The 23,453-nt window shown below is 23.5% G+C and overlaps 3 protein-coding genes across 12 annotated transcripts in view; 1 reads left to right on the forward strand and 2 right to left on the reverse strand.

Annotated features, from left to right (window-relative positions):
* Positions 1 to 7,416, reverse strand: part of LOC122509473 (S phase cyclin A-associated protein in the endoplasmic reticulum) — a 76,872-nt gene extending 69,456 nt beyond the window's left edge. The window contains exons 1-4 of the mRNA XM_043623590.1: positions 7,229 to 7,416; positions 6,545 to 6,765; positions 3,497 to 4,704; positions 408 to 1,138 (exon numbers count right to left, since the gene is read on the reverse strand). Coding sequence (XP_043479525.1) covers positions 408 to 1,138; positions 3,497 to 4,704; positions 6,545 to 6,755 — 2,150 coding nt within the window. The 5' untranslated portion in view covers positions 6,756 to 6,765; positions 7,229 to 7,416. The remainder of the gene's footprint in view (positions 1 to 407; positions 1,139 to 3,496; positions 4,705 to 6,544; positions 6,766 to 7,228) is intronic.
* Positions 7,417 to 7,663: 247 nt separating this feature from the next.
* On the forward strand, positions 7,664 to 12,671 carry LOC122509474 (ubiquitin-conjugating enzyme E2 N). The gene is made up of 3 exons (XM_043623591.1): positions 7,664 to 7,908; positions 8,777 to 9,030; positions 11,224 to 12,671. Exons 2-3 carry the CDS (start codon positions 8,786 to 8,788, stop codon positions 11,432 to 11,434), a joined length of 456 nt encoding a protein of 151 aa, XP_043479526.1. The 5' UTR covers positions 7,664 to 7,908; positions 8,777 to 8,785; the 3' UTR covers positions 11,435 to 12,671.
* An 8,070-nt stretch (positions 12,672 to 20,741) lies between these two features.
* Positions 20,742 to 23,453, reverse strand: part of LOC122509419 — a 50,739-nt gene continuing 48,027 nt past the window's right edge. For all 10 annotated transcript variants that reach the window (XM_043623469.1, XM_043623474.1, XM_043623471.1 and 7 more), the window contains 2 exons: positions 22,458 to 22,931; positions 20,742 to 20,910 (listed from right to left, as the gene is read on the reverse strand). In XM_043623469.1, the coding sequence (XP_043479404.1) occupies positions 20,839 to 20,910; positions 22,458 to 22,931 (546 nt within the window). In that variant the 3' untranslated portion in view covers positions 20,742 to 20,838. The remainder of the gene's footprint in view (positions 20,911 to 22,457; positions 22,932 to 23,453) is intronic.

The following is a 23,453-nucleotide window of genomic DNA, read 5'->3' on the forward strand; positions in this document are numbered from 1 at the left end:
TTTCAAAAATTGTAATTTTTGAAAAATTTTATTTAAGAAACTGTATTATTTTCACAAAATTTAAAGACATTCTTCAAAACATTTTTTTTTTTGCAAAAGCTCTAATATAATTCTTTAGAAAATTTAAATTCTGAGAAAAATTCAATTATTTTCTAAAAATTTTAATATAATTCAAGGTAATCAAATTTTTAATCACAATAAATAACTATTGTGATTGTGAAACACGATTAATTGAAAAACTTGAAAGAAAGAGGAAAAAGATTACTAATTTAGTTAACGAAGATAATCGAATCGACTTTGACACCCCTTTGCTACTTATTGCTACCGTTTTTTTATTAATTAACTAGTGCGAAACCTGTGTTTTTAATTAAATTTTTTTCGACAAGATATATTCCTCAAGTACTCACCTGTCCTCTATACTAATATTGTCATTAATCGGACCAATTGAAATGTCCTCTTCTATTTCCAAAGCCATTTCACCATCCATCTCATCAGTTTCAGTGTCGACATCAATTTCACTAGACTCCAATTCCATAATTTGCCTCTGTAATGATGCCTCCTCATCACAAAGTTGTTGAGATCTTTGAGTGTCTGCCTCTTCTGTTTTCCGCTCCTCCTCTAAAATAATTCTCTCTCTTTCTGCCTGGGCGGCCATAAATTGTTGTATTCTTTTCTCCAGGAGTTCGGCTTCATTTTTAAAAATAGCCGCTATTACGGAAGTTGAATTTGTGTCATTAATATTCGGTATATCTCTTTGGTCTAATTTTTCATCACCACAAATTCCCTGGACATTTGAATTCACATTGTCATTGACAGTTTTCAATTTTAATTCTTTTGTCTCGTCATTCTTTGTACCGATACTTTTACTCTTTCGTTGTCTTTGATTTCCATCGGGAGTAAATGATTTTTTATTCTTCTCTGGAGAATTGTCTAGACAAAGTGCTGGCAATGAAATAGCAGTGCTTGGTTTATGAAAACGTGTTGACATATTGAGATTATTTGAACTTCCTCTTCTGTAACGACTTCGCACTGTTTGCCATCCGTCGCCGTCTTCTTTAATTTTTGTACTTTGTTTTGGTAGAACCTCGACAGAGGCACTGATGTCTTCAGCTCCCTTGCTTGAATTCTGATCGTGTTTCTAAAAACAGATTGTAATTAACGAATCATATTAAAAATAATTACGATAATAATAATTACGATAATTCTGATCGTATTTCTAAAAACAGATTGTAATTAAAGAATCATATTAAAAATAATTAAGATAATAATAATAACAAAATTAGAAAATACGAAATACTAAACTTTTTCAAATGAAATGATTGAAATTAAATTAATCTAAACTATTTCGTTAATTTTCCTAGAATTGTTCACGATCCCCAAACGAGTTAATCCCCGATTTTTTCATAGTCTTAATTTTCAAAATTTTAGGCTTCGCACTCGATGATTAACTTAAAAATTGCATTATTTATTTTTTCACAAGAATTAGAATTAATTTCAATCTAAAACCTTTTGAAATTTAAATAATTCTAAAAATTCCTACTAGGAAATTCAATTATTTTTCAAATATTCATTTTCAATTCTTAAAAAATACGAATATGTAAATTAAAAAAAAATTTTTTTAATTAAAAAATAAAAGTAAAAATTCAATTATTTTTGTTTAATTTTTAAATATTAAAATCAAATAATTTTTTTAAGGAAAGGAAAATTAATAATCTTTCAAAATAAATATTTAAATATCAGTTTAACAACAATTAAAATTTCCAAAGATTTCATTTAAAAATGTTATGAAATTTTTATTATTTCTAAAAATTATGTCGCATGTAATATTCAATTATTATCTGAAATATTAACTGAAATTCCTTTTTAAATAAAATCTATTTAAAAAGTGTTACAAGAATTCAATTGCTATTTAAATACAAAAATAAAGAATTTTTTTTATAATTTGTCTTAAAAATTGTATTTTATATAAATTAATTTCTCCAAAAATATTTATTATTTATGAAAATAATTGAATTGTTGTGAAGAATTTCATAAATTATGAAAATAATTGAATAAATAATAAAATTTTTATAGCGTAAGTCAATTATTATCAAACCACTTTTTTAAATTCTTTGTAACAATTCAATTATTAATTTCAATACAATTTTAAACTCTTCTAAAGAATTTAATTATTTTCAAAAATTTTGATAAAATTCTTCACAAGAATTCAATTATTTTCATAAATAATAAAATTCTTTGCAGAAATTCAATTTTTTTTTATAAATTATAAAATTCTTTGCAAAAATTCAATTTAAAATAATTGAATTCATCTGATGGTTTTTATTATTTATGAAAATAATTGAATTCCATCGAAGAATTTCATAAATTATGAATATAATTGAATTCTTGACAAAGAAAGTATTTAATATTTTTGAAATTAATGGAAAATAATTGAATTTCTGCGAAAAATTTTATAAAAATTGTATCAACTAAAAATAATTAAATTTATGTGAAGAAAGTTATTATTTATAAAAATAATTCAATTCCTCTGAAGAATTTTATCAAAATTTTTGTAAATAATTGAATTATTTTAACGAACTTTATACAATTTTCTGAAAATAATAATTGAATTCTTTCGAGAGAATTCAATTAAAATGGTATTGAAAATTTTGAAAAATAATTAAATTCTTTCGAGGAATTTAATTAAAATAATTGAATTCCTCTAAAGAATTTTATTATAATTTTATTCAAAATAATTGAATTCATCTGAAGGATTTTAAAAATTAATCAAAATAATTGAATTTCTGCAAAGAATTTTATTATTTATGAAAATAATTGAATTTTTGCAAAGAATTTTATAATTTATGAAAATAATTGGATATCTGCAAAGAATTTTATGTAAGTTTTTAAAAAATGATTCAATTCTTTCGAGGAATTCAATTAAAATTGCAATAAAAATAATTGGATTTCTCTAGAAAATTTTATTATTTGTGAAAATAATTGAATTCCAGTGAAGAATTTGATAAATTATGAAAATAATTGAATCTTTAACAGAGAATTTTTTGAATATTTTTGAAAATAATGGAATCATTTCAAAGAATTTTATTAAAATTTCTTTTTTATCAGAAAAAGTTTATTAATAGTTTTTTAATTTTTTTTTAAAAGAATTTTATTAAAATTTTAGAGAATAATTCTTTTATTTCAACTATTAGAAGATTAGTAGTGCAAATTCTCAAAGAAAAGAAAAAAAAACAAAGAAAAAAGTAGCTTTTAGTGTCAAAAATCTAAAAGAAGTATCTAAATAGTACCAAATCGTTAAAAAAAAGAGTAACTTTTTTTAAATTTAATTTCTTCGACATAAACGTTGGTTGGTAACTTCAGTTTTAGTTGAAAATTATAAAATGTAAAAAAAATATAAATGCAAACTGGTTTCTTACAAGTTTTCAAACAACTTATTTATCAATTTATTAAAAATTAATTAAAAGCTTAATTTATTAACCAGATAGTAAATAAATACCTGATTGGTCGATTGAGACTGTAACGGTCTTCTAATCAAGACAGAAGTTCCCTGTCGCATTGGAGCAGCACTCGTTGTTTCCCTAGCACACAAAGTAGTTTTACTTCGAAACATTCTCGGTCTTTCGGGAAGATTTCGTGTTGTCTTCGCCGTTGATGGTAGACCTTTTGAAACAGTCGAATAAGCTGGTTGTACCACCGGTATAACCTTAGGTCGAGTTCTATTCACTGTCGCACTGGGAGCAGAAGCAGCAGCAGTAGTAGTAGTAGACTGATTGGAAACTTTACTTCTCACTATTTCCCGAGTGTGAAAGGTCGGTTGTTTTTTAACAATCGGTTTAAAATATCTCTTCGATAGTAAATTTGAATTTTCCCTAGATAAACTCTTTTCCGTATTTTTCTTTTCAACAGAGGCATATTCATTTGGAGTGCAAGTAATATTTCTATTTTCGTTTTCATTGGAATATTCCACGTACGAGAGATTAATTTCATTCTTTATTGTTTCTACATTACTCTTGTTGGTGAAATTTCCCACTACACTCTTAGTGCAGTGAACACTGTCAGTGTTTGTTTTAGAATTCTGATTCGAATTTAATACTTTTGAATGATTCTTTACCTCAGTGGTATTATTTTCACTTTGATGATGCGAAATATTTTCGTTTCCTGCATTAACAGTTGGTTTTTTCACTGTTGTATTACAACCAATTTTTATGTGAGATTTCTCATTGTTTGTCGGTTCGGAATTTTTCTTGACAACATATTTTCGTGTTTCTTTTGGATTTTTATCGATAAATTCATTGTGAGGTGTTTTTTCAGGTTCCTCTTGTATGGAATTAATTTTACCATCACTTGAGACAGATCTACTGTCAAATGAAGTTTCAATTGGACTTTTACAAGCAGAACCCGTAGGACTGGATCTTTGGAGGGGACTTGTTGACTTTGGTGTGGAATTCCATAAACGACAGGGTGAAGTTTTTCTAATTTCCCATGCTAATGGTGTGCGTCTCAATGGTGGCACGGTACTTTCATAGGCCCATTTTACCTTGAACCATTCTATCAAATTATGGAAATCGCGCACATAATTCTCTAGAACTAGTATTACTTCTTTACATTCTGATATATTTTCATCTTCTTCGCAGGTTTGATAAATTCCATCAATTGCTCGTTGTAAATTGCCGAATAAAAACGCCCAATATCGGGCATGTAATTCTAAAATAAATAAATAAATTAATTAATTAACAAATAATTTAATTAATCAGGGTTGCCACAACAATTTAATTATGTTTTTCCCTAATTTCCAGACAAAATTTTAACTTTTTTCCTCACCCTAAAGAATATTCTGATTCATTCTCAAATTGATTAGATATTCAAAAGAATGTTTTTACGAATTTCTTTAATATTGTAAAATTATTTGAAAATAAATAAATTAAATAACTTCACTTTTAAAAAAATATATAATTGTAAAATTATTTGAAAATAAATAAATAACTTTACTTTTAAATATTATATTAATAATAATTCAATTATTATTTTCTAGACTTTTTAACAAAAATTCTTCTTTAAGGGCATTTAAACCATTATGACGTCACAATGTGTGCAAAGCATGAGTTTTAAATTTGTGACGTCATAATGGTTCAAATGCCCTTAAATCAATTATTTTTAATATTTTTTTGAAAAAGTTCATTGAGAATTTTCAAATCCATTTGTTTACAATTCAATTTTACGAAATTTCATCAATTATTCGGAAATTCTTCAATTGTTTATTAGAAAATAAAAACTTGAAATAATTTAAAAACAAATTCAATTAAACTTTTTCAAAAAAAATTAATTCTACAGAATTGTTACTTTTGTATGAAAAATTGAAATTTTCTAAAACTTTAATTTGAAATCTTTTCAAAATTCAATTATTTCTAGAAATTCACGCTACAAGGCTTTTAATATTCAATTATTATCTAAAATTTTAATTGAAATTCATTTTTAAATGTCTTTGAATATTTTGAAAATAATGCTTTTTCTTAATAAAATTTAAAAATATTACAATTTTTGAAAATAATTGAATTTTTTGAGAAATTTTATAAAAATTGTATCTACTAAAAATAATTGAACTTCTGAGAAGAAACTTATTATTTATTAAAAAAATTGAATTCCAGCAAAGAATTCTATTATACGTTTGAGTAGAATTTTATTAAAAATTTTTTGAATAATTGAAATTTTGGCAAGAATTTTATTAAAATTTTTGAAAATAATTAAATTTCAAAGAAGAATTTTATTTTTTATAATATAATTGAAATTCATCTGAAGAATTTTAAAAATTAATTAAAATAATTGTATTTTTGCACAGAATTCTAGTATTTATCGAAATAATTGAATTTCTGCAAAGAATGTTATTATTTATCAAAATAATTGAATTCTTGGGAAGAAATTTATAAAAAATTTGTAAATAATTAAATTTCAGTTAAATTTTTATTATTTATAACAATAATTAAACGTTTGAGCAGAATTTTATTAAAATTTTTGAAAATAATTGAAATTTTGCCAAGAATTTTATTTAAATTTTTGAAAATAATTGAAATTTTGGCAAGAATTTTATTTAAATTTTTGAAAATAATTGAAATTCTGCGAAGAATTTTATTACTTTTGAAAATAATTGAATTTCTACAATTATTGAAGTTCCTGATTTTAAAAGGGCACTTTTACCATTTTAAAATCAATGCTGAAAGTGGTTTTTTAAGATCTGAAGCCTCAATTATTTGTATCTTCTCCAAAATTAAATTTTTTTTAGTGCTTGTAATTAAAATTCTTCTATATAAATCCATTATTTTTTAATAATCTCCTAGTTTATGAGGCAAACAAAAAAGACAAAAAAATTCAGAATATTCTTATGAATTCAAAAAAATTAATTTTTTCCAGTACTTTTAATAAAAATCCTTGACTTTTCCCTGATTTCCTTGACCAATTTTACTTTCCCTGATTTTTCCCTGAATTTCCTGACCTGTGGCAACCCTGTTAATATAAAAATTTATCCCAAGAAAATGATAATTATTCTTACCCGATTTTTTGTCTCGTCCAGTCGAGGCCGATCTTACTCGTGCATTAGATTTTACTGATCGTTTCGTAGAATTCGATAAAGTTGCTCTGGGAACACTTGGAGGTTTACGTGTAATTTTTTCTGAGTTACTTGTGCCAACTGGTACGTTGAAAGCTATTAAATTTCTAGCAGCTCGACCTTCTTCCTGTATCAATAATCTTACGTCTTCCATTTTCAAATCCCTTAAAAATTTAAACAAAGTGGAAATGTTTACAAAAAACTTTTTCTTTGCATTTAAAAGTTACAATTTCCATTATTCTCAAGTAACTTTAAATTTTGTATCAGACAAAAGTTAACTTATAAACAATATATTCTTTTTAAATCAATGATTTTAAAAAAGTTTATTATTTACTATTGTTTACTATGTTTACTATTAATATTCCATTCCATTCAAACCATTCAAACCAAAATATGATAAACATGTTTGAGGTTATGTAAACAAAACACAAACTATAAGAATAAATGTTTAGTAGAATTAGTACGAAATCATCTTCTATTATTAAAAAAAAATGTTCCTATTATTAAAAATCAAACAATATTTGAATATTTCTATATTTTTTAAAATACTAGTCCAACTTGCAAAATATTCTATCACTATTAATTATTATTATCAAGATAAATTGGAGAAAAAGATTAACAACTTACTATTATGAATCTGCAGAGGAAAAAATTTGAGATGACGCCAGTAAACTAATTATTCTCGTAAAAGAAATATTGAATATTTGCATTTTGATTACAAACGATGACCATGATGACATTTTGTAGATTAATAAGGATTTGAGCAAAATACGCCCCTGGGCCCCTGGTTCCCCTGATGGCCAATCAACGTGAATCAAGTTGGTGTTAATTTTTAGGTTATGTTTCTATTTGTTTCAAAGGTTTTTCGGTTTTTCAAAATTAACCCTCTTGTATCACTGAATTGTTTTACTTGATTGAAAAAAATACTTTCGAGAATTTTAAATTAAAATTTAATAACGATTTTCTAAATAATTATAATGAAAAATCGGAAAAATCATAAAAATAATACTAACGGAAAGCAATTTGATTAGAGTAGTGAATGCGACAGTGGCGCCGTTACCGCTGGCTGAGGAATAAAATAGAACTTTAACATCAGATTTTACACACATTTGCGTGTGGGAATTGAATTAATAAGACCAATTTCAAGGTATTTTTGGAAATTTCTTACCGGCCATTCAGCCGTGTGTGACAGATATTATAAGTGAATCGGTGACTAAAGTGATTTTTACTGCGATTTAAGAAATACGAGTTGAAGGGGCACCGGAGACGAACTTTCGGGGTGACGCGGGCAGATTTTCTCAAAAAACGTATGTATTCCCTGTAAACTTCAACTATATATCAAAGAAGCGCATCAAGATTATCTCCAATATAACTTTCTTTTTCTTGGAACATCTTTATGAATGAAATCAATTACTACCATATTATTCAACTTTTTTTTATATTCCGCTATAACCAATTTCTGCTCGCGGAGAGGTTGGAATAGTCTCTTCTTTCATTCTCAGATTTTTCTCAATTCAATGTGTTGCGTTCACTTCTCGATGCGTTCTTCTTTCAGAATTTATTTCATACGTATAGGTACACTTTCTCTTTGGTATATTGTAAATATAAACACGATAAATACTTTTTTATCGAGTAATTTTTTTTTTAATAAGAGAATAGTAATTTTGTGAATTATGCTATTTTGTGATTTTTTCGTATTCACACTGTGGAGAAAAAAGAATATCCGCTTTGTCTAATAATGTTAGAAAACTACTTTATATTCTCCAAGTTATCTATTTTTTTTATCATTTTAATTGTAAAATGTTTTTTTTATGCAAATTACAATTACGGTGATACTTTTTTGTATTTATTATGAGATCATATTCACATCACGTGATATTTTAATTTAATAAAGAATAATTTTGTTGTCAATTGACATTATTGATTATCAAAAGTTAGTGATAGTTTTCAGTATAATGTTATTTGTAGAGACTATTTTTTTAGTTAAATTTTTCACTTCTGAAAATTATGAATTATTTATTGAATTTTAGTATTTATTTTTTAGTATTTTTAGTATTTTGTAGGAGAAAAATTGTAGGGGGAAATTTGAGAAATTGTAGAAAATAATATTTGCCGATTTATTGTTTTTGTTGAGATATGAATTGTTAAGTATATGAAGATTATTTTCCTTGACAGTTAATAAAAATGGCTGGATTGCCGCGAAGGATTATTAAAGAAACACAAAGACTCATGCAAGAGCCAGTGCCTGGAATTAGTGCTGTACCAGATGAGACCAACGCTAGATATTTTCATGTAATTGTCACGGGGCCTGAAGATTCACCTTTCGAGGGAGGATTATTTAAACTCGAGTTATTCTTACCAGAAGACTACCCAATGTCCGCACCAAAAGTTAGATTTATAACAAAAATTTATCATCCAAATATCGACAGGTACAAGTCTTTGAAATACGAATTATTTCTTTTTATTATTATATATTTACAGGCTTCGCACTCATCTACTAAAACCTACTACTATTTAATACTTTTTTTTACGATTTACTATTTGGCTACTTTTTTCAGATTTGTAACACTAAAAGCTACTTTTTTCTTTTTTTTTTAAGAATTTGCACTATAAATCAGCTAATAGCTGAAATAGAAAAAATTATTCTCAAAAATTTTAATAAAATTCTTTGAAATAATTCACTTATTTTCAAAAATTTTTATGAATTTTTTCACAAGAATTCAATTATTTTTACACAAAATGAATTTTTTCGATAACATGCAATTATTTTCAATATCTACTATTTTAGTAAAATTTCTCAAAAGAATATTCTTTTAAAAGTATTTTAATAAAATTCTTCGCAAACATACAATTAAAATCATAACTAATAAAATTTTCAGACTAATTCAATTATTTAAAATAAATAATTTTCGAGAATTCAATTATTTCCATAAAAAATAACAAAATTCTTCAGATAAATTAAATTGTTTTGAATATAATTTTCAAAACAATTCTTCACAAGAATTCTATTATTTTCATAAATTTTCACAAAATTCTTCAAAAGAATTCAATTATTTAAAAAAATTTTAATACAATTCTTCGCACAAATTCGAGTACTTTCATAAATAACAAAATATTTTGCAGAAATTCAATAACTTTCATTTTATAAAATTTCTTAAAAGAATTCAATTAATTGAAAAAAAATTGTAATAAAATTCTGAGAAGAATTCAAGTATTTTAAAAAAATTTAATAAAAGTAAATAATAAAATTTTTAATTACAATTAAAAAATGTACAATTTAAATATAATTTAATTACATACTTCTCATTTAATTTTTAAAGAAATTATATTCATAAATAATGAAAATCTTTGCAAGAATTTAATTATTATTTTTTTAAATTTTAATAAAATTCTTCGTACAAATTCGAATATTTTCATAAATAAGAAAATTCCTCGCAGAAATCCAATTTCTTTTAATACAATTTTAATAAAAAAAACAGTAAAACTCTTCGCAGAAATTCAATTAAATTATAAATAATAAAATTCTTCACCGAAAGTCAATTATATTCAAAAATGTTAATAAAATTCTTGGCAAAATTGCAAAAATTTTCGAAAATTTTAATAAAATTCTGCTCAAACATTTAATTATTGTTAAAAAATAATAAAAATTTGACTGAAATTTAAATATTTACAAATTTTTTATAAATTTCTTCCCAAGAATTCAATTATTTTGAATAATTCAATTATTTTGATAAATAATATAATTCCTTGCAGAAATTTAATTATTTCGATAAATAATAAAATTCTTTGCAAAAATACAATTATTTTCATTAATTCTTAAAATTCTTAAGACGAATTCAATCATTTTGAATACAATTATAATAGAATTCTTCGCAGGAATTCAATTATTTTAATAAGGAATACAATTTTTTAGAAGAATTCAATTATTTTCAATACAATTTTAATCAAATTCGTCTGAAAAAATGTCAAGAATTCAATTATTTTCATAAATAATAAAGTTTTTTAGAGGAATTCAATTATATTTACAAATAATAAAATTCGTTGCAAGAATTCAATTATTTATGAAAATAATATAATTCGTTGCAAAAATTCTAATATTTTCATAAATAATAAAATTCTTTGTAGAATTTAAATTTATTTTTAATACAATTTTTAAATGAATTTCTCGAAAAATGTAATTGCTTTTAAAAATTCTATTTAAATTCTTGAAAAGAATGAATTACATTTTCAAAAAATTTGATAAAATTTTCTATAAGTATTCAATTTTAAGAAACATTCAATCTTTCTATCAATTATTAATTTTTGTATTTAAATCATTGAATTCTGGTTGAAGTTTCTAATAATAATTGATTTAAAAATGAATTTCAGTTAAAATTTTTGATAATTGAATATAGAGTAAAATTAAATACAGAATAAAATGTTTGTGAATCGACGAAAACGAATTTTTAGTGGTGAAATGTAATCTCTCGATAACTACTTTTTTTTATTACTTTTTCATTACTTTTTCCAGTCTTAAAGTTATTTTTTGCTATTTTAAAAAAATTAATTATTGAATGCGAAGCCTGATATTATTTTATTGACAATTCAAATACAATAATAAACGTTTTCTTTCAATTTCACAGGCTGGGTAGAATCTGTTTAGACATTTTGAAAGACAAATGGAGTCCAGCTCTTCAAATTAGGACAGTACTTCTATCGATACAAGCGTTGTTGAGCGCACCAAATCCTGATGATCCATTAGCTAATGACGTAGCTGAATTGTGGAAAATAAACGAAAGCGAAGCGATACGTAATGCCAAAGAATGGACTCGTAGATACGCCATGGAAAACTGATCTCAGTATCAAAAGATTAACTATCGCGCGACAAAATGTCATCATAATTTTTTCTACTGTCAAATAATCTACGCCAGTTGCACCCATGTCCACAGTTTTTCCATCAAATGAAGAAAACAAAAAAAAAAAAAAAAAAGAAAAACAATGTAAGAAACGAAGTTGTAACATCAGACCTGCTGGGACTGTATTTTCTATATAATATTATCAAAAGCGAAGACGTTTCTAATTCAATCGTATAAAATTATATATACGATTGCGCAAGACTTACAAGAATATATTTTCAATAGTGGTGAAAAAGAAAACACGGGGAAAAAAAAACAAGGCCGATGATTTGAAACATTTAGAAAAGAAATAATGATAATAATAATAATAATAATCATCATATAATTATTATCATTATTAAAAAATAATACCTCTAAGCTCGAGCTCGTATCATCCTTTTTGCTGTTACACTACGAATATTCCGCTTGCCGGCGTTCTTCTGACATTAGGATATAAAATTGTACATAATTTATTTTTCGGTAATTCAAGCACTATTCTATATTATAATTTTAGAATTTGGTAGAATAATACACTCAATTATCGAAAAATCAGGTACAGCTAAACAGTCTTTTATCTTTTATGAGAGGAAACAAATATGAAAATACATTGAAAAACGTGTAAATCATATTATACATTCACAATTTAACTGCATTTATTAATTTTCACTTCCAATTTTTATCATTATTATTAATCACGCCGCTTAAGAAAGAAAACAAAATCTTGAGCATGAGACGTCGAACAAGTTGATAATTTATTAAATGTAGGAATTTTATTCTTAATCACGATTATTAATCATTAAGTTGAAAACTGTATTATCAAATTTACACGAAACCAGAGATTTTTCAAAAAAAAGAAAAACTGTTTCGTTAAAGGACAGTTTTAAATAATTTTTTTTTTTGTTGAATGGAATGCTGGACGTAATTCCAATTTAAAATGAGAAAAATCGAATACATGTACATTTAATAAAATAATAATTTTAAAAAAGTATTAAATATGAATTGTTTAGCTGTGGGGATGTGTAATTAAGTTTTTGAAATGTTTGGAGCGACCTAAAAGGCTTTCTGTCTACATTTAATCACCTTGTGCCTTTCCCAAGCAAGATCGGAATTTCAGAAAGTAGCTGCGCTTCACATCAGGGAAAGACAAAGGTAAACATAAAAAAAAGTAAATAAATAAAAATGCACTTAAATTTAAATTCAAATTCATTTTTTTACGTTTGTGAAAAATAAGCCAAAGTTCCTTTTTTTCCTTTAATAGGGTTGCTATACAAAATTTTTTATTTTGTTTCCCTGATTTCCAAACAAAATTTTTATTTTTTCCCTGATCTATGTAGCAAAGAAAAATTTCAAGGAAACTTCAATTAATCTTAAAGAAGGATAATTTTTACAAGTAAAAATTTAGTTTAAAACTTTAAGACACTTCAAGAGTGTCTAATTAATTTAAAAATCAAATTTGTTACTGTGGTGAATTTCTATCAAATATTTTTTAGAATTTTCAATGAAATTCTTTAAAAAAATCAATTATTCTTAATAGAATTTTAGAAAATTTCAATTATTTCATAAACTTTCAGAAGAATTCTATACAAATTCAATTATTTTTAATAAAATACGTAAAAATTTCAATTATTAACAATATTTTTAAGTCATCAATAAAATTCGTCAACAATTCAATTATTTTTCATAGAATTTAGGGAAATTTTAATTATTAATATTATTAATAATAATTTCCAATTATTAGTGAGATTCTTTTAAAAAACTTCAATTTGTTTTAATAAAATCAAGAATTTCAATTATTTCAAAAAATTGGAATAAAATTATTAAAACATTAAATTATTTTATATAGAATTTGGAGAAATTTCTAATATTAACAATATTTTTAAATTATTAACAAAATTGTTCAAAAATTCAATTAATCAAATATTATTAATAGAATTTATAAAAAAATTCAATTATTAACAATATTTTTAAGTCGTTAATAAAATTCTTTAAAAATTCATAAATTTCTAATAGAATTTTTGAAAATTTCAATAAAATTCAATTACTTTTAATAGAATTTAGAAAAATTTCAATTTTTAATAGAATTCTTAAAAAAAAATTCAATTTGTTTTAATAAAATATTGGAGAATTTCAATTATTTGAATAAAATTCATAAAAAAATTTCAATACTTTTTATAGAATTTGGAGAAATTTCTATTATTAACAATATTTTTAAATTATTAATAAAACTCTTAAAAAATGTAATTATTTTTTATAAAATTTCTAGAAATTTCAATTCTTAACTATAATTTTAAATCGTTTATATATAATACTTTAAAAATTCAAATATTTTTTAAAGAATTTTTGATAATTTTAATAAAATTCAATTACTTTCAATGGAAATTAATAAAAATTTCAATTACTTCAAAAAATTCTTTAAAAATTCAATTTTTTTAAATAGAATTTTTGGAAATATTAATTATTTATAAACATTCAAATTGGTTTCAAAAATAGAACTAAAATATTTTAAAAAAAGCGTATAGGATTAATAAATAAATAAAAAAAACTAATTTTTCATAATTTCAAATAAATTTTATCGAAACTTCAATTTTTAATGAAAATTTCAAATTTAAGTCTTTTGAAAATAAAATAATTAATAATAATAATTGTAATTACAAACTCTCGAAATTAACGATTTTGTAGATGCAATTTGAAAATTTTAATTCTACTTTTTATACTAATAAATATTAAATTAATTTTTTTTTAATTTACGAATCTTTAAACTGTTGAATTAAAATTTCTTAGAAATCTAATTTTTCTAGTATTTTGAATAAAATTGTCTAGGACGTTTATATTTTAAAAATAAATATTTCAATATTATTAATTTCTGCAAAATAATTGAAATTTGCAAAAATTTTAGTTTAAAACCTTCTGAAATTCAATTATTTCTAGAAATTACATCTGATTTTAAATCAATTTTTTTAAATTAATTAAAATTAATAACTTTCCAAAGTTATTCTAAAATTCAATTATTTCTGTAAATAATTTAAATTATTTACAGAAATAATAAAAAATCAGAGAATTATTTTAGAATTCATTGTGGTAATTATAAAAAACAAAAAAATATTAATTTTGAATACCAAAATCCGGAATTTTTGTAGTAATTTCAGAAATTTGGTATTTTTCCAGTACTTTTGATGAAATTCCTTGATATCTATGATTCTTTCCTGATTTCCCTGACCTGAAACAAAAAAAATAAATATGAATACATATTTAAAAAATTAAACTAAATATCGAATTTTTCTTTCTTTCAAATTAGAAAAATAAAAAAAATGTAAATTCTTTTGTAGTTTTTATCAAAATCGTTCAACTCTAATTAAAAGGAGAAAAATTTTCTTTTAAATGAGAATAACATAATTAAAATTAAAAAAAGTATAGGTACTTTAATCGTAATTAAGAAAACATAATATAACTTACAAAATTAATTAATTTAATTAATTAATTAATTAGATTAAATTAAATAAAATTCTTAAATTAAATACTCGATTCTCGAATTATAATTTTTAAACAAACTGAAAAATCATGAATTTAGATTAATGATTTTTTTTGTTTAAAAAATGTAATTATATAAATAATTATAATTATATTCTTTGATATTTAATACATCACACAAATGGCCATTCAGAAAAAAATTAATATTATACAATATACAATAATATAATCATGAAATGAGTTCAAAATTACAGTTTATTGTTTTTTTTATGGACTAGTACACATCGCTTAGTTATTATTGTAACTTATAACATTGATAAAGACAATCATGGCAACACCATGAATTTTTGAAGCTACAGCGCAAGCTCTATTATTAAGGTTTAATTGTCGCACAAGTGGGCATTCAAAACATGTTCTCTAACTTTCTTTCTTTTACTTAATTTTACAATCAAAATTTCCTCTTAATTTGTCGATAAACTGTCTAATAATAAACAACTTTCCTTAAGGTCATGTTATTCAGTGGTCACGTGCCCCATATACTTTACTATGGAAAAACTTCACACTGAATAACATGACCTTAATACAACCAAAAAAAAAAAAAAAATTTTTTATAAGAAATTCTTGATGACTTTTTCCATTTTGGGGAAAAAAAAGGAATTCAAAAATCATTTCATATTCGACTGTCTGTATACAAAAACTGTAGTAAAAACTTTGCAATATAATTTATATATAAAATCAGATGAAAACATAATTAAAAAAATTTGTTTTCATTTTTTTTCTTTTGTATAAAATAAAAATGATTGTAATTAAAAATTGTTGCAATATTCATTATTGTTTATAAATGAAGTAATAAGAACTTCATTAGAATATTTAGTTTTCATTTTTTTTTTAATAATAGAGAATAAAAATGTTTCTCCAAGGCAAAATTTTTGCTTTTTCTATATATGTTTTTTTTCGAAGCTATTTAAAATACAAAATATGACATATACATATTCTTTTGTTTTTTAAATATTAAGAATTTATTGATGATCACGTAAGATTACTAAAACGATAGATTTTTCGCATTTGCGGACTCACTTGTTAAAATAGGGTTAAACATTTTTCAGTCGGAGTGGCTTGCGATGGCTGAGTATGTACTTTTTTTTATTTATAATATATATTATTTCATTCTTAGCATAGTGACTAGATAAGTTTTAGCCACCCAACTATACAACTTGTTTGATCCCATATATTTTACTTATTACATTCCAATGTTCATCGAATATATTATTTATATATACTGTGTGTGTGTGGATAAATTTTCCATGCCAAAGTTCATTTTTATAAATATTATTACGTATAGCTGACTAATTCTTTTTATTTTTTTTTCTCTCTCTTCTTTGAGCCTATTTTATCCAATATCATTTGATCATATTTTTTTTTTATAGATAATGTACAATTGATTTTATTTTTCATCTTATTAATCCTTTCGTATGTACACAGGATGTGTGTATCTCCTCTTAAACATTTTCTTTTTAAATTCTATATTCTGTGATATGCAATAAGTTTTATTTTTCTTCTCTTTTACATTGTTCCATTCGACGGAAACAATGAAACTCTCAAATTGTATTCGAAGATTACATAGAAGTTGAAAAAAAAATTAAAACTAGAAATTGTATGCGGTTAATTAAAAAATGTAATAAAACTAAATCTTTAGTTCGAAACTATTTGAAAATTGGAATATTTTTCCTCTCAGGTAAAAATTGACTTAAGAGCAAAATTTTCGAATTATTTACAATATCTAAAAGTGAAAATTTGTTCTTCCGGTGAACTACCCTCAATTCTTTTTATAAATTTCAATACAATTCTAAAAATTCAATTATTCTTCATAGAATTCTATAAAATAATAATAAATTAAAATTTTCATAAAATTCTTAAAAATTCAATTCTTTTTTCTATGATTTTAGTAAATTTCAAAAAAATTCAATTTCTTAAAATACAATTTTGTGAAATTTCAAGTTATTCATTTATTAAATTCATTTATTTTTCATAGAATTTCGGAAATTTTAATAAAATTGTTAAATATTTTTACTAGAATTTTGGAAAAATTCAATTATTTTTAATAGAAAATTTTTAAAAGAAAATTTTCTCTCACATTGTATTCGACGATTGAGAAGTTGAAAAAGAAGTAAAAAATTATATATCTACAATTAATTAAATTTTGATAAACTTAATTATTTCTAACTTAATCAATTAATTAATAATCAGGTAATTAAAAATTTATTTAAATTTCAATTCTTAGTTCGAAATTAATAAAAAATTAAAATTTTTTTCCTCTTAAATAAAAATTTACTTGAGAGTGAATTCGCGAATTATATACTCGAAAGTAAAAGTAAAATAACAAGTAATATTTGAAATCATTCAAATAAAATTTGACGAGTTCTTCAATTACTAGCTTTCTTAATTATTTCCTAGTATTAAGATAAATCTTCTTCCCCTCATAAATTTCGAAAAGAAACAAAACAAAAATATCCATAGTTTTTTTTGATAAAAAATATTTACTACATTCTTTAGTAAAATAATTTTTACCTTTTTTTTAACTATGCAAATAGAAAGCTTCCTCGTGAAGAAGCAAAAAATTCATTCGAAACAATTTCGCCGTCATTAAAACAGAAAGAACAAATTAATCTTATTAACTATGAGTCACATTGAAAAGTTTGAAACAATCACAGAAGAGTTCGACTACTTTCAAAATGCGGATTTACATCATACTTATCGTAGAGTAAAATGAACAATTTTATCAATACGTAGAATTAATGTTTCGCTTCTATTTTTTTCTCTAAATAGATTTTTTCCATCTTTCTCTGAGAATTTGTCGAAAATGAAAAATTTTTCTCCTTGAAAATGTGTGTTAACAATTGGTAATATTTAGAATAAGAATATTGTACACATATATTTATAAAAGCGTTGAGAAATATCTGGAGATCCAAATTTAAAGTACATGTTAGAATTATAAAGGCACTACACGTCTGCTAGAAATTAAATTTTTAGTTTCGATTTACAATACGTAATTTCAAATTTAACATCGAAGTTTCAGTAATTTCAGTTTAATTTCAATTTAATTAAATTTAATTACATTTTAAAATTCTGGTAATAACAAAATCTGAGAAAAAGACATCGAAAATTTTTGATTTTAATTCGAATGAGCTGACGTGATAGTTTTAATGATGATCATTTTGGATCGCCATTTTTCAATTATGAAGCTTATTAATTTACAAGGTTTTTTATTCAGGCCTTAAAAAGTCTTATTTCCTAGAGTTGAAAGTGAAAAAAGTTATGTTGAGAAGATGTAAGACTCATTATGCGTCTTTTTTTTTCATTTTGTCACGATGTACTTTGGCATTGAAATTTTATCAAACAAATCTAGGATCTTACTATCCGCACCTTTTTTTTGCGTACTTGATATTCAAAGCAGAATAGCTTAGAATGTTTCCATTAAAAATATATTAAAATTATAATATATTGGTAGAAGATTGCAAGTATTTACAAATATTTTGAAAGAGCGTTTCGAAAATTGTTTTGAGAAAAAAAAATCGGCACTCTTCTAGATACGTGAAAGGCGCATGCTTCCCCAACAAATTCTTTTTCTTATTTTCAATTTAACCGAATTTAAAAAAAAATAAATAAATGAAGGTACATTTTCCATTTTTTTCGTCAGAAACTTTTTTAGTATTTTTGATATAATTCAATTACCAGGCCTCGGATATTATTACTTTTTCGACTTTTTTTTTTACAAATTTTGCGACAAAATACCACATTTTTAGAATAAAATGCAACTTATTTCGATTTTTATCAGTGTGAAAAGTATAATAGACAAATCTTTGAAAAGCTATTTTTGAATAATTTTTCTAATTAAATTTTCGAAATATACAATTAAAAAGTTTTTGAAAAATTGAAATTTTCAAAAATTTAATTGAGAATAATTGATTTTTTCTTCAAGTATTTTATTACAATTTTTGAAAATCAACTTTCGAGGAATTTTAATTGTGAATTATGAAAATAATTTAATTCTCAAAAATTTTAATGAAAAATCTTCAAGTGTAAATTTAATAAAAATGAAAATTAATGAAAATTAGTTTCTAACAATTATATTAAAATATTTTTCGAAAAAGTAATTCTCAAAATTTTTTCATTATAATTTTTAACATTTTGAAGAAAATAATCATAATATATCATAATATTCTACCTTAATATCTTTTAAAAAAATGGAAAGTTTCAATTATTGTAAAAATTGAACTTTTGTATTTAAAGAATTGAATTCTCGAAAAAGTTTCGGAAAATAATTAAAAATTAATATAGATAATTGATTCAGAGATGAAGTTTAGTTAAAAATTCTAGAAAATAATTGAATTTTTGAAGGGTTATAGTTTTAATTTTTAGAAATTAATAAATTTCAGAAGTTGAAATTTTTAAAATTTTATTTCCCGAGAAAGAAGAAATAAGAAGTATTTAAATATTTATTTAGCAAAATTATTCAAGTTTTGAATTTAGAAATCAGTGAAGATTCAGGGAAATACAAAATAAAATTGTTGTGACAACACTGAATTAAATAAATGACTTTTTCTACTTTTAATCGACCAAAGCGACTTTTTTGGCTCGTTAAAGTTAAATTAAGACCTGAATTAAATTAAATTAAATTAACGACCTGAAATCTTAATGATTTCGATTTAAAAAAGTAAAACGTTTAAAATAGTTTAAATTAATCGATTATTCAAATTCGGTTAATTTGAAAATAAGAAAGAATTTCGTTGATAATGCAGTCCGGTAAGGTGACAATTAGACTTTTCGTTAAGAGGCTTACAATATTGATAATAAAAATTAATAAATGTACGATTTGTTCAAGTACTGACGATGTTTGCCAGTACGTGTTATACAATTAACTCGATTTCAAATAAAAAACAATGATTACAACAAAAAGCAATGAAGAAAAATAAAAAAATAATTGTTCGCTTTCATTTGTTTTCTATCTGACATCGACAAAACTTCATTTCTTAGTTTAGAGATAAAAAATTAAACAAAGGAATGAATTAACTAAAACCTGCAAAAATTAGAAAGAGATGATTAGAAAAAGTTACAATTATATATATAATGATAATTAATAAGAAAATTGTAATTTACTTTACAGTTCCAGCCCTGCCCTATTACGTTAGTAAAGAGCTTTTGTGCTATTTATAATCATGTGCATTGCATCGTCTACCTCATCTTCCTTGGCGCAAGTAACTTAAAGCGACTCTTAACGGCAGTTATTTGTAGTGAACATAGTGCTTGTACTTCAGACAAAAAACACTCTATTTTCTCAAAGAGTGGACGCCTTTATACATTATTTTTTTTCTTTATATATCATAAACAAAAATATTAGCTTTTTGAGAAAAAAAATTCATTCAACAATAAGTGTATCTAAATTACAATTTGGAATGCATCATGATTGAAATTCACAAAGTAAAAAAGAGCGAAATTTTTGTAAATCAATTGCAAAAACTCTTTTTAGCTTTTTAAATACCTATAGAAGCACAAGTACGCATGAAAAAATATTTAAGAAAAATATTTATATTATTGCTGCCGTAAGATGTCACGTTATTATTTTTTTTTGTTTTTGATAAAACTTTTATAACTTTGTCACTTAATAAATAATCGGTGAATAAATATATTTAGTTTGAAAGTGACTATAGACCAGACCATAGTCTATTTAATTGTAAGCAAGAGATGATTGTAATAAGTGGGACATGGGGCGTTCCAAATTGAAATACAAAACAACTCACGTGGAACAACTTGTACAATGAAGTTATATATATATAGAGTACGGTAGTGGATGGCAGATGTATTGTCTGTTCACTATCGTTTTGGCCAGGTAAACGCTTATATGTACACCGGAGATTCCTGGCCAGTTAACAGCCTAAACATTGATGTCGGCATCGTCTTCATCAAAATCTGAAAATAACCATAATTATCAATAATGTCAATATTTTGAAAAACAAGATTTTTGAGAAAGTAAATTCGAAATTTTTAAATTTGTACAGGGTTGCCGAAAACATTTATTTTTCCCTCACTTTTCTCAAATTTCTAAACAAAATTCTGACTTTTTCCCTGACTCCAAAGAATATTCTGATTCATCCTAAAAATGATTAGATACCTACTCAAAAAAAAATGTTCTATTACAATCATTTACGAATTTCTTTAATTGTACAATTATTCGAAAACATCAATAACTTCTTATCAATTTAGAAGATATTTTTGGCTAAATAATTCATTCAAAGAAAACTTTTATTAGAAAATTCTACGAGAATTCAATTATTTAAATGCAAAAATAAAAAATTTTTTGAATAATTGAATGTTTCTTAAAATTGAATTTTTATAAAGAATTTTATCAACAAATTTTTAAATAATTGTATTCTTTCGACGAATTTTAATAAAATTTTTGAGAATAATTACATTTTTCGAGGAATTTAATTAAAAATGTATTAAAAATAATTTAAATTCTGCGATGAGTTTTATTACTTATGAAAATAATTGAATTCCTGAAAAATGTATTTATTTATAAAAATAATTTGTAAATAATTAAATTGCTGTGAAATGCTTATTATTTATATTATGAAAATAATTAAATGTTTGCATAGAATTGTATTAAATTTTGTTTTAAGTAATTGGATTCTGGTTGAAAATTTTATTAAAATAATAGATATTGAAAATCATTGAATTCAGGAAATTTTTTAAAAATAATTGAAATTTTGACGAGAATTGGATTTGTAACTTCTCCAAAATTCAATTCTTTTTAGTGTTTTTACTAAAATTTTTCTATAAATCCATTGTTTATCAACTATTATTTTAAATAATTAATTAAATATATATTACAAAATTTAACTAATTTCAGAAGAATTTTAATTCTTAAAATTTGTCAAAAATCTAAGATCTTTAAAATTTCTAATTAAATTCATTGGAAATTGAAATTTTATAAAAAATTAAATTAAAACCTTTTGAAGTTCATCTATTTATGAAAATTGTAAAGGCAACTTTTTTAAAATTCAATTAATTCTGAAATATTTAAGTAAAATTATTCATTAAAAACTTTCTAAGTAATAATTTTATGATAGTTCTTCAAAAATTAAGATTTTTAAAAAGAAATTATTGTCAGAAGTAGAAAAAATTGAAGGTTTTGTATCAGAATTCGTGGTAATTAATAGTTTATGAGGCAACCAAAAAAGACACAAATATTCAGAATTTTCTCATGAATTGTAAATATTTAATTTTTTCCAGTAATTCTAATAAAAATCCTCGAGTTTTCCCTGAATTCCTTGACCTATGGCAACCCAGTTGTAAGAAAATAAATAAGAAATTCTTCAATTTCTTCTACTTCAGTACTTCAAAGAAGAAAGAAAAAAACTGAAATCGAGAAAAATAATTGAAAAGATTTGAATTTTTGAAAATATAAAAAGAAAAATAGAAGGAAGTTTTTTTTGTTTAAATGAATAAAATTGTACCTCGCCGACGGATGTTGCCAAAAGATTGACAATCTTTTCGTGCGGTACTGCGACAACACTCTGGTTATTTATCTCAATAATTCTATGACCAACTCGAACGCCACCCCGTTCGGCGATACCTCCTCTTAGTAAACTACATATAACTCCATTCTGTACACTAAATCCTAACTGATATTTTGTGTCTGGTCTCTTGATTTTGACTTCAACAACAGGCGCGCACGGCACGACAGTCAACTTAACGACAGTTTGGTTCTTGGAATTTTTTATGTATGTCTGACACGTGGAAAGAGGCAAACCGACCAGCGAGACCCCATTGATTGCAATTATTTGATCGCCGATGTTTAGCTGCCCGCAGCGAGCGGCCGCACCAGCCGGTGCCAAATTTGCTATCACCACTGTCGGTAGCATGGAGCCCCAACCAGATTCCACTATCACTACGCCTAGAATTTCACCTTTTGCCTTTGGTACCACCACCTATTTTCAAAATACAATATAATATCAAAATAATATAATTTCATTGTTTCTTTACTACAGGGCTCGAACCAGTAAAAGTATTTAAAAACACGGACTTTACGGACCAAAAATGAAAAATTACGGACCAATTACTGACAAAAAATATAAACAGTCCGAGTCAAATAAAATAATATTTTACTTAAAATTATAAATTAAATTTTAATTATAAATTAAATTTTCCTTATAAAACATAAAGAAATCCATAACTCCGAGTCTTCGAGATTTCGAAGAAAAGAAAGAAAAGAAAAAAGAATATTTTACTTAAGATTATAAATTAAATTTTAATTATAAATTAAATTTTCCATATAAAACATAAAGAAATCCATAACTCCGAGTCTTCGAGATTTCGATTATTTTTAATAATTTTCGAAAAAGTTCTTTGACAATTTACAAATCCATTTGTTTACAATATTTAATTTTACGAAATTTCAATTATTCGTAAATTCTTCAATAAAATATATATAATAGAAAATAAAAACTTAA

Source organism: Leptopilina heterotoma, unplaced genomic scaffold (genome assembly GCF_015476425.1).
Source record: "Leptopilina heterotoma isolate Lh14 unplaced genomic scaffold, ASM1547642v1 Lhet_60, whole genome shotgun sequence".
Lineage (NCBI taxonomy): Eukaryota > Metazoa > Arthropoda > Insecta > Hymenoptera > Figitidae > Leptopilina > Leptopilina heterotoma.

Excerpts from the sequence above, each read along its gene's own strand:
- LOC122509474 (XM_043623591.1), top strand. The coding sequence starts at position 8,786 with ATGGCTGGATTGCCGCGAAGGATTATTAAAGAAACACAAAGACTCATG. Across the intron at positions 9,031-11,223 it reads TATCATCCAAATATCGACAG|GCTGGGTAGAATCTGTTTAG; the intron begins GTACAAGTCTTT and ends TCAATTTCACAG.